Source organism: Myripristis murdjan, chromosome 12 (genome assembly GCF_902150065.1).
Source record: "Myripristis murdjan chromosome 12, fMyrMur1.1, whole genome shotgun sequence".
Classification (NCBI taxonomy): Eukaryota; Metazoa; Chordata; class Actinopteri; order Holocentriformes; family Holocentridae; genus Myripristis; species Myripristis murdjan.
In genome coordinates this window covers 14,374,807-14,387,007 of record NC_043991.1, presented here as the reverse complement: position 1 = coordinate 14,387,007, position 12,201 = coordinate 14,374,807, and the positions used below count along the sequence as shown (strand labels likewise).

General features: G+C 41.7%; 1 protein-coding gene across 1 annotated transcript; it reads left to right on the top strand.

Annotated features, from left to right (window-relative positions):
• The first annotated feature begins 4,762 nt into the window (after positions 1-4,762).
• Positions 4,763-8,277, top strand: ptges (prostaglandin E synthase). Its single transcript, XM_030065353.1, has 3 exons — positions 4,763-5,225; positions 5,325-5,407; positions 6,456-8,277. Exons 1-3 carry the CDS (start codon positions 5,118-5,120, stop codon positions 6,703-6,705), a joined length of 441 nt encoding a protein of 146 aa, XP_029921213.1. The 5' UTR covers positions 4,763-5,117; the 3' UTR covers positions 6,706-8,277.
• The last annotated feature ends 3,924 nt before the right edge of the window (positions 8,278-12,201 follow it).

The window sequence follows — 12,201 nt, the reverse complement described above, 5'->3', positions numbered from 1 at the left end:
TTCGCACACCTTTTGATGGGTTTTATTTTCCAGAGTTGTTTAAATAGAACTGAAGAGCTGTGTTTGAATCCCAATGAAAACAAAGTGGCAAGTAAAAAAGACAAACACATTACCCAGTTCATAATGACCTTATTCTGAACTAAGGCTGACACAAAATGTTTCAACACCAAGTAAAATAATTATTTTAGACCATATTTCATATTTGAAGGAGTGCTCCAACCTTTTTGGGCGCAATACCCTCCTTACCCAGACTTAGACAAAATGTTCGATACCATTTTCACCTCTGTATGTCCGGTGATTTGGTTCCTATTGGTAGCATTTTTTATGTTAGCTTAGCATAAAGACTTGCAGTCTATAGGAGTCATTAGCTTGGCTCCATCAAAGTGAAAAAAATAAATGTTACAGCAACTCCTAAGCTGGCTTATTTACACAGCGTATAGTGCATTTTAGATATATGTCTTGGAAATTAAAAAAAAAAAAAAAAAAAAAGAGAGAGAGAGAGGGAGAGAGACCGCTGCACTAAATACGTGTTTGGCAGTTTTAGTTCCACCATCTTTTTTTTTTTTTCCCCAAGACATGTATTTCAAATACACGATACACAGGGCTAACAGCTCCCATAGACTTCAAGTCTTCATGCTAAGCTAACACGAAATGCTACCGATTGGAGCCAACCCACTGGACATACAGAAGTGAAAATGGTATTGAACATCTTGTCTCAGTCTGGATAAGTCGGTATTTTACCCAAAATGATTTCGCATTCTTTTAATACTCCTCCATACATTTAATAGGCATACAGTATTATGTTTAAAGTCACTCACTGACACACAGACCTTATTTACGTTAATCTCTGTGATAAATAAGTAATTCTTAAAATCAGAGAGGCACTGGCCCTTAATGCACGCTGGGTAAAAGTATCTCATTTGATCATCCTCATTTTTTGGTACCGTTCTTTTAGAAATTAATAAAACATGGTTGTTAAATATGTGTATTTCAGAGTGGAGGGCGAGTGAATGAGGGAGTGTGTATGTGAACAATATTGTTGATCTGTTGTGGTTCAGAGAAGTGCAGAGAAAGACAGCAAGTGGGCAGCTATGATGTCATCTGAAGTCCCCTACTTATGCTGTGCTGTATCTGGCTAGCCCAGACTGAGGCAGACAGGGAGCGGAGGAAGGAGAGCTCGCTGATGAGAGGATATGATGGACACCCTGAGCTTCCTTGGAGACAGGAGCGGTAACACACTGCACAAGACAGGTAAGATGGAGAAAAAAACAACAACCCTGAAACAATTCTGCATTTCTCTGTTTTAGGGGATGGGCTCTTAGATTAATGTGATTGCTCTCAGATGCACACACACACACAACTGCAGCTGCTGCATCCGTCCACAATCTCAAAACATGAGGGTGTGTGTTTTGCTGCTTGAGCATGACTGAGCTCTCCATATGTTCGGCACATGGTAACAGATTGCAGGTGTCAAGGTTATATCCACAATGGGGAGCTTACTTGAGCAGTGTATGATCCATTTTAGGGAACTACACAATAATGATTAATAACACTGATAGTTTTACATTGATTATCAAGCACCAGCCTATAGATCAAGAATCCAGCAGTGATCTGAAGGTGTGTGTAAGAAAAGAAATGTGAGGCTGGCTTTGATAAGGATGCTCCTGCTGCGGGATGGGATGGGTGTGGCAAGCAGTAGCAGACCACTTGTCCTTCCCTCCACTGATGATTAACATTATTGGCGGTTCTCCTAATGGCTCTTCTTTATGCCAGTCAGCTTTGCATGATGTCATTATCCAGACAGAAGGTCAGACAGTCTAGTTTGGGGAGAGCAAGTAGCGATCTGTTCCGTTGAACTGGAATAATTACCAATTACGTATGAAAATGTCTGTGTCAATGCCAGCACAGCTTCTCCGTGGGAGGAAAATTCCACTGCACGGGTTCCTGTGTAGCCAAACTGTTTTTTGGTTTCTCTGATGGGTCACTGAAGCAGCACCTTCTATGACTCTGCTGCTCAGAGAGTCATACACAACAGATTCACATATCAGACGAGTCTACAGCAGCATGTGTATGTAGAAACACCAGTATGTAATGTCAGTAACTGTGGAAGTGATCTCTGTCTACTCTAGTTGTCAGAGCAAACTGGATTCAGCTGGGCTCAGGCATACATTTTTTATGTTCCAGATTACACACACTTGAGTGATTACCCCATTTTGGCTGAGAGTACATGTTGGTACCCCTCCCTACTGTGTACACAGCACCACTAGCTATTCCTTTTGGCAAAAAGTGAAAAAGGATGTTTGCTGCAATGGTGTGCAAGCCGTACCTGTCTTCATAATGTTTTTGTTGGAGAGTGGCAATCTCGATAAGAATATTGCAGCTCACTGGTATTTGGATAAACCTCAACACTTTGACCATTTCTTTCTTTCAGGCTTCCTTTTGTCCTAGGTGACAGCCATGGCTGATCGTGTAAACTCTGATTGAAGACAAGACTCAACAAGAAACTTCATCCGCTGCGCGTGATGCACAAGATGCTCTCTTATTTATCAGAGTGACGAGACCTGGAAACAGCGATGAAAAGGGCACTGTGATGAGCCTGCGCACAGCTAAAGCGACAGCTATGTGCCGCAGTGCACAGTGAGCAGAGAGTCACCAGATGACTTGTCTCCCGGACTGAACAAAGGCTGAGTATACAGAGAGTAATGCACTGAATCAACTCCTCTCTCTGTGAACCCTGCCTCGGTGCATTTTCAATCAGGGACTCAAGTAAATATTTACGCTGCATGTCTGGCCGCTCTGAGACAGAGAACGCCTTGAGACACAAAACGCCTGGCTATGACCCTGTGACCTTACAACCCATGTAACCTGTGAGGGGCCCTGCAGGCAGGGCTGGATGTGAGACTGTTGTGGAAGGACTCTGCCTGTCTCTCTCTGCTACTGCACCTCCCTCTCCCTGCCACTCTCTCTTTCTCCCCTGCAGGCACAGCTTCTGACAGGAGGAAAACTCACATAAACACATTCCTGGGGAAGACTTACTCACAGGCGTTCACATATTTACTCAGTCGCTATTGCACGCTCTTTAGAGGTGTGAGTCACACTGCAGTGCTTTGATATATATTCTTCAGGTGTGTGTGATAGTGAGGTCTGTCTCCCTGCCTGCACCATCTGCAGTGGCTGGTCCGTCTGTCTTTGAGCTAAATGTATTACAAGCGTCTGTCTACCTGTCTGTCAGAGGGTGTGACTGCTCTGTGTGCCCCCACATGTCCACTGAAGATGCTGTGAGTGTGTATGATCCTGTATCCTCTCCTCTGATTTGTTTGAATCCACCAAACGGCTATGGGCTGTGCCATGTGTTCCCAGCTGGTCGACATGTGGAACGTGTCGGTGAACAGGTCCAGCCGGAGGGCAATGGAGCTCACCGCTTACCCGGAGGCGCTGCAGGGAGGCTACCACAGGGTGACGGGACTCCACTACATGTCGTCCTTCTCTGACGCTGAGGACTGCTGTGACGACACCAGCACCGGCAGCTCTCTCACCATGGACTGGCAGGGCACTGATGACTGATGCTCAACTCGACTAGGAAAAAAAAAAGCCTGAAGGAGTCATGATAGCAACCACTGGCCAACACAACAGCAGGAATACACTTGAATTACACAAATTTGTTTGCAGTGTTGATTGTGAATGGAAATAAAGGATGTGGATGATGAGGCAGTGTTTTGTTCTTTTTCTTAAATGTGGATTTCATTTAACTATCCTTTTTTTTTTTGTAGGGGTTTAACATTCAAGACACTTTGTGGACTCACATCCCAGGTGGGTGGTAACTGTTTTCAACACAGCATGGAAGCTGTGAGTGCAGACGAACAATCAATCACCCAAAGACAACACTATCATCAACGAGTTGTTATGTTAGACTGCAACAATTCATCTTGACGATAGTGTTGAGCAGCACGTCTGAGTTGGAACACAGCATCATGGAAATCTAAACTCGTGGAAATTTTCTTTGTTTTGTATCGAACCACACAACCCATATTTTGCTAGCTGTGGCATTTGAAAATCCTTTCTGCGTAAGAGCACCAGCGCATGATGAGAAACGTCATGCTGGCTTCACCCAGATTGATGCACACTGAATTAGCAATTGATAAGAATTTTTACCAGTTGAGCCCCATCTGCAAATATTTTTATTGTTAGATAATTTTTAAGTGATTGACATAACTGGCCATAATGAAAGTGAGGATGAACAGGATGAATACACATCTCATCTTTAACATGAAGTAAGTTATTCCTTAGTTTTTATTATAATTATTATAATAACATCAATACTAATAATAAGTACTACTACTACTGCCACTACTACTACTACTCCTAATAATAAAACAAATATTACCACAACAGATGAAATAGCAACTATTATTATTATTATTATTATTATTATTATTTAAAGTAATTTCTTCATTTTTTATTTTCCATTTATTTATTTGTCTGTTTTTATTTATTTATTTATTTATTATTATTATTATTATTATTATTATTAGTAGTAGTAGTAGTAGTAGTAGTAGTAGTAGTAGTAAAATATTTATTTATTTATTTATTATTTATTTTTGAGGTTGAACCTCCCAAGCACCCTTTGGCAACCACTTTTTATGTGTTTTTCTTTCTCGAGCGGGAAGCTGCATTCTTTATGTTGCAGTATGAACAGAATACACTTGCATGTGTTCGTACGTGAAGCCTGCAGCCAGTCCCCCCTCTCTCCCTGTAATTACAGTGTTTTCCAGAGTTTTTCGAGCCAGGTTTGGTATGAGCAGCACGCCGTCAGTGATCTTTGCGCCCCGAGGGAATAAGAAGCTGCTGCAGGAGCTTCCCCACATCAGACAAACCTAAGCGTGCCAAGGTGATTATAGGCTACTGTAACTCAAGGTTACACACGATTATGAAATTGCATAAATGAAAATGCCTTTCCTCTGTCATAATTGGGGGTGAGGGGGTGGGCACACGAGCGACGGTACAAAACTCGCCCCGGTTCCACTCGGAGCGCAGCGGCGCGCAGGAACCAACCCCGAAACCAGCGGGACTTTTATTTGACCATACTTCACTTTGGAGGATAAAGCAAGAAAACAACCATGATAGTCAACGAGGTTTTCTCCTGTTTTGTTTTCTATGGAGTGCTTCTTGTGGTGAAGATGTACGCTGTGGCGATCATAACGGGACAAGTGAGGCTGCGGAAGAAGGTGAGTTTCCTGCGGGACGGCAGGCATCAATAATGAGCGCCCCGTAAGAGTTTGCGCCTCAACTGAGTTAAAATGTGTGTGTTTCTGTCGCTGTGAAAGGCCTTTGCCAACCCAGAGGACGCAATGAGACGCGGGGGTGTGCAGTACCACAAAGAGGACCCAGACGTGGAGCGCTGCCGAAGGTGAGGGGCATTTGGAGATCTGGACCATGAATAAAATGCCACGTCTTAAAATCCAATTTGAGCCATAAATTTGCATGAGTTAAATTTATTTGTATGTATGTATTTTTTTTTTATTTTAAATTAAATTAAAATAATTCAATTACATTTCTAATTATTATTATTATTTTTTATTTCTAATTAAAGTAAATTAAAAATTAAAATAAATAAATAAATACCATACAGGGCAGGGTACTGTCATGAAAAGGTGGTCAGAAAAAAAAGTTTGGAGGAATGGTGAAATCACCAATAGTTTGCAGTCGCTGGTGAGTGAAGGTCCACGGGTAGGCTGAGTTTTCTATGATGGTGTTCTGCATCCTGGGAATATTTACATTCTGTAGGTGCAATTTGCTGTAGAAAAGTCTGTGAATGGAAATATCAAGTTGAAGGGCATTCACGTAGGCTAGAACTTTGCTATTGATGTTCTTTTTTTTTTTTTTTTTAGTTGACAGCCTAGGGGGAGTTTGGCTGCTCTGTTTAAACATGTCAGGAAATGATCTGTGAAGCTTGAAAAAGCAGATGTGTTTTTTTTTTCCAACCAGTAAAAAAAGTTTCCAGTCTTTCCCGCTTCCCTTGTACAAAGACTATTAGGGGCTCCAGTTGTGAGTGGGAACAAATTCCCTTTTGAACCAACTTCTCCTCTGGCTTTTCTGTGCCAGGGCAGGTTTCCCGAAATAATATTATTCAGAGGCATTGTGCTCTGACAGGAAGTGTGATAAGTGCGGACATAGTTAGTGGTTCATGAATTTTATGGGCTTAAACAATGTTAAAGGACTCTTTATTCTGTTTTCCAGAAATCAACATTGCATCATTCAGATTAAGTCAAAGGTCAAACTATTCTGCAGTGAGATAACACACACACACTGATATGTTCAACATGATATCAGTGTTTTAGGACTTCCAGCCTTCTTCATGACATCATTTGATGGCATGATAAAGCCACTGGTAAATGCTGTGCATGGTGTGTGTTAAACTGACACTGTTGTGTATTAACTCATAATTTCTCATCTAGAGCCCACCGCAATGACCTGGAGAACATCCTGCCTTTCCTGTTTTTGGGTGCCGTGTACTCCCTCACCGGCCCTTCGCTGTTTGTGGCCCGTCTTCACTTCTTCATCGTCTTCGTGGCTCGTGTGGTGCACACCGTGGCCTACCTGCTGGCCCTGCGTGCGCCCACCCGCTCTGTGGCCTACACGATTGGACAGATGCCCTGTGCCTCCATGGCGCTGCAGGTCCTATTTTCAGTCATCACATATGCCTAACATCCCCCAGCCAGGGACCGGATGTGTGTGCTGTTCTCACTCACTAGGTGTCGGTTATAATTTGTGATATATATCAGTAGAAAGGGGAGGAGAATACCTGATAGGCTTGTTTGAAGACAGGATAGGAAAGATAAGATGCTTCAGTTAGTGTGCAATACATGGTGTGTGTGCTTGCAGCAATGCTGGGTTTGTGAAATATCAGCAGTATTTTATTTTATTTTTTAAATCATTTTATTTACAAAGTTAAAATGTGAGAGTTCCTTCCTGTTTGTCTGAGGAGCTTATTTTGAAGTGAAGAGCGGTGTTATCACGCACTGTACTTGTATTTGAAATGCAAATGAAGGTTGTTGTTTGTCTTTATCTTTATCTGCTCTTGGTGAAACAGCCTGATGGAATCAAGAATGATTGATGGACAAACTTCAGTTTATTCCGCGTTATAACACATTGTCCAGTACTGTATACGGATCCCTCATTGTAGTGTTTACACAGCACAGACCGACCTTCATGTGGATGAACGACTACACAAGAGACCTCACTGTTATCCCTTTGTGTCCTCAGAAGGTTTTCCTGCTTTCTTACATTTAAAGGACTACTCCAGGTTTTGGGCGAAATACCCCTTTTCTGTCTTAACCAGACTGAGACAAGATGTTCGATACCATTTTCACCTCTGTTCGTCCAGCGATTCAGTTCCTATTTGTAGCATTTCTATGTTAGCTTAGCATAAAGACTTGAAGTCTATGGGAGTCATTAGCCTAGCTCCGTCAAAGTGAAAAAATAAACCTTACAGCAACTCTGAAGCTGTCTTATTTACACAATGTACTGCAAATTCCATGACTTGGAATTAAAAAAAAAAAAAAAAAAAAAAAAAAAAGGAGAGTCCTTTTGGGGGAAAGTTATTTTATGCTGGATCTAGCTTTATTTTCAGTGGCGTGTGGATCACTGGGCCAGATGGAAAGATAGGACACCTGAATTCTAGCAGTTGTAGTTTCACTATCTAACTAGAACAACTGAACAACTGCCAACAACAACTAAATCTCTCTTTCTCTCTCTCTCTCTCTCTCTCTCTCTCTCTCTCTCTTTTTTCTTTTTAATCCAGTACATGTGTTTCAGAGGTGAAATGGTATTGAACATCTTGTCTCAGTCTCCTGGATAAGTCCGAAAATGGGTATTTTGCCCATAATGTTGGACTGTTCCTTTAAATTTCATCTGTTAGGTTATGTTGTGGTAACGTGTGTTTGCCCGATGATGGTGTTCAGTGCTACATGCAGCAGAGCTTTATAACACCCAGTGGAGCTGTGCTGTTTTTGGTGAAACAATTTTTTGGACCAAGAAACAAATGCCTGGGAACAACCTCGAGAGAACATGGAAGATGAAAATTGTGAAAGAGGTGAAACTGACCACCAGTTTGTCCTTGTTGTTGCTCTGCAGTGCCGTTGTGTGTTGGACAGTCGATCATGAGGCGATTTGTGTTGCATTAACTTATTTCATTGAATGTATGAGGGGATATATTTGTCTGTGCTGGGGCAAAGCCTGGATAAGTTTTATTTGGCAATAAAAGATTTTTACACTCAACATGTCTGGCAGATATTACTTGCATGTGAATCATGTCTGTTATTCACTGATTTGGTTGTTTCTTAGCACAGAGACTTCACTGTTGACTCGGCCTGAATCATGGAGAGACAGTGTGTTCTGGTGAGAGGAGAGGGCCCCAACTTTATGTGTGTGTGAACAAGCGAGAGAGAGCGAGATGATCCAGGAGCTCATGGCAAAGCTCCAGCATTCCTCAGTCTATTATGTAAGTCCTTGGGCTGCACTGTGTCCACTGAAATATCCTGAGGGAGGCTGAACAAAGGCAGAAACATGGAAATATAGCGGAGGCAGACAGACAGCAGAGCACTCAGTCATGCATACAGTCGTACCTCCATGCATGTTTATATGTGGGCCATACGTCGACCATTTCCAAAAAGCAAATAACAACATAACTACAGTGCGGTGATCAATGTATTTTATCTTTGGAAGTGCAGAAATGCAGGATCTGATTTTGTCTGATTGAAAGATGATTTTTCTCTGTAGTGAATGTTTACTCATGCTCCACCAAGATGTTTCTCATTAAATGAAAACACTCCTCTGACTTTTTTTTTTTTTTTTTTTTGTCTGCTAATGAGGAAAATTTTTTATAAGCTGGAAGATGATTACCATTCCCAGTGATTTTCCCTGAAGCGATGACTAAACTTGGGATTGGAAAGCTTCAGTGTTTCATGATTGTGGGAATTTTTAAGGTAATATCCGCTGCTCAACATGATTTTGAAATGAGCGAAACATGACCACACATAACAGAGTCTTCACAGCATGGGAGGAGTTCATTTACCGGCTAATCCTTCACTTTGAAAGACAGAGCGTTAGAAATAAAGTGGGATGTGGATCCAGTGCAGTGCTGTTGACATGTGGTATTTTAGCATTTTGGGCGTGTCCGGCTTGTAAATATCCTGCTGTCTGTGTGTCAATGATGTAGCTCGGCCTGGACCTGCCTGTACCTTCAGGGCATGTGTGCAGGAAAAAAGGGCCGTGTCCTCCTTCCTCCTCACCTTTCCTTTCCCGGCCACACCGATCTTCAGCTTTGATGGGAAGAACTCACAACCGAGCTGAGTCACACACACAAATCGCACGCCACAATGTGATTACACGAGTTGAGCAACAGCCATTTTCACTGTGTGCACATCGAGGACTTTCATTTTTTATGGAAATGCTGTTTAGTCAGGTTTCCGAGTGTGCCAGATTAGATAATAGGTTCGGTCCTTTTTAAGACGACCACATTGTTGTTTTTGCCCATGGCCCACCCCTTCAGGAGACTGTTGCATAAGACCTTCTAAGGGAACAATCACTCAAAGGGGATAAGCTCACTCCTACTGCTTCATAAAAGAGAGTAGCACATGGAAAAACATGGAAATTTAATGGCTTTCAGTGCTGTGTTTAACTTTGAATAAATACAGCATTTTAAATAATTACAGTAAGATCCACTGGAGGCAGCCCCCGAGGAAGGCGGCCAGCTCTGCATCTGACAGCCTGACCTGATAACAGTGAAAAGGTTTGCATGCTTGCGTATGTGTGAGCACATGTGGGTGTGTGTTTATGTTTTCATGTGGTCCTTAAAAGGTGTGCCTTAGTGAAAATGAGAGGCTCCAAGGAGAGCGGCCAATGATCAGGAGGCTGAGAGTTAACTCAGGGTCAACTCACATCTTGCATGAGTGTGGCACCACTATATCTTTCTCTTTCTCTGTCTATCACACACACACACACACACACACACACACACACACAAACACACACACACACACACACACACACACACACACACACACACACATTTATAACTTTTGTTGCAGTTCTTGTAACCAGATGTGCTCAGACAACAACAAGCCTGTTAAAGGACCACACCAGTGATTTTGAATGTTTGGCCCATTACTACAATTTATTCACATTCTACATCGCAATAAACCATTTTGCAAATCACGTGGGGGCACTAAAGATTCCACAGCATATAATCAAAATCTCTCCACTTTCAAATATGAATTTTTGGTTGAAACAACCACCTTATATTGTTCTGCTTCTGTGGCTAATAAAGTCGTCACTGTTCATAAACCACAGAACTGATAATTTGCTGTGTAAAGCAAATGATTCCCTGGGGACTATTTTCCCTGGCGGAGGGAGCGTTTCACTCCGCCCATTTTCATGTCGCCAAAACACAACAGTGCTGCCGCTTTTAGGAAAACTGATGTGGACGACTTTATTACGGTGATGGAGTACCGGTGTGAAGAAAGGTCGAAGTCTTTCAAAGTTCATTTTCATATCATAGTGGAATAAATGGAAAGCAACGGCTGGATTAAAGGTGAGAAAAATTATGCTGGAATTCTAAAATACCACTACTTGCTTTGGGAAAAGATTAGAAGAAACGTGAGGTAGGCTACATACATTTTGTAGATATTATGCTAAAAATGGAGATTGCTAGTATGGTCCTTTAACATTCACACCTGAGATACATTATTCAAAAATTAATTCATGCATGTCTGTTTATCTTGGATTATGATGATAGCTTTCAACCTCACCTGCTAGGTTCATCAATCTCTAACATGTAATTAGCGCAATATTTCACATGATTCAAAAAATAATTAAGCCAATGAATTCAAATTCCATAAATATTTATTACATATCAATGAACAGAATTGACTACTTTCACAGCAGTGGTCTACAGCACTTCTTTAAAGTAATTGCTCAAATAATAATAATAATAATAATAATAATAATAATAATATAGTTCAGTTTCATTTGAGGCCACATTTGATACACAAACATTTACAAGTAGTACTTGGCATTAAAAACGATGGCGATACAATATTTTAAGACACTTGGTGTTTTTTTTGTTATTTTTTTCTTTCATTTTCATATCACAGAGGTTCAGCAACAGTCCAAACAGTAAATATTGATTCAGATACAAAACAAAACAAAACAAAACAAACAAAAAAACAAAACAAAAAACACTGAAAATGCCAAGGGGAGGTAGAAACAGACGAGAAATAAAGGAGAGAGGAACGGGAACGATGACATTGGTGACAGAAGCAGTATTACAAACTGTAAATGCCAGGCACCCCACACTCACTGGGAATAATAAACAGTATGTAAATAAACAGTAATATCTTTGTTAAAAAAAACAAACAAAAAAAAAACGCCCCCTACCCCCATTCTTCTTACCCCACTACCTTTTTATCTTTTTTTTTTCCCGCGTTGCAAAATAGTGTTGAAGGGGGTTCACACTGAGACAAGCAAGTGCAGAGGAAAACAAGAGGACAGTCACATGGGAGAGGAGGCACAGCAAGAGCTCATGCAAGATCTGAGGGCTGCTATGTTGTGGAACCACCACACAGAGGCGCTCTCGTACCCTAATTAGCACTGTCAGAACCACTGCTCTCACAGTTTTAGGTTAACATCCCTCATCTGGTTGTGTTTTCACTGACCCGCTACTCTCATACACACTGTTTGATTCAGACTGACTGATTTAACAAAAATATGGACAAGCAGTATCAAATATCCGGTACTCTGTGGTGATCCTCGGTGACTGCACTCCTCATCATTTCCTGTCTACATTTATTTAAGACCAAAATTTCCGCGGACCATCTGTGCCCCTGAGCCACTGCTTCCCATTTTTGGCCCCGAGGCCTCCAGGGTCCTGCTGGTTTTCTCTCCTCGCAGATAGGTAATTGCAGTTAATCGCTGTCACCTGGCATCAAAGCTGTAAATAAGTGCCTTAGAGATTAGGTGGCCAGAACGGGAGCCAACAGGGACTTTGCTGCAAAATAAAGAAGAAAGCGGCAAGGGCTGCGGGTCCACAGGGCCAGGACTGGGAGGCTCTAAGCTTTTAAACACTTCACATTATGAGCTTAGGCTGGGACGTCTGTCACTGTTAGATCACGGATTAAAATATAATTCCACAGGCAGACTTTT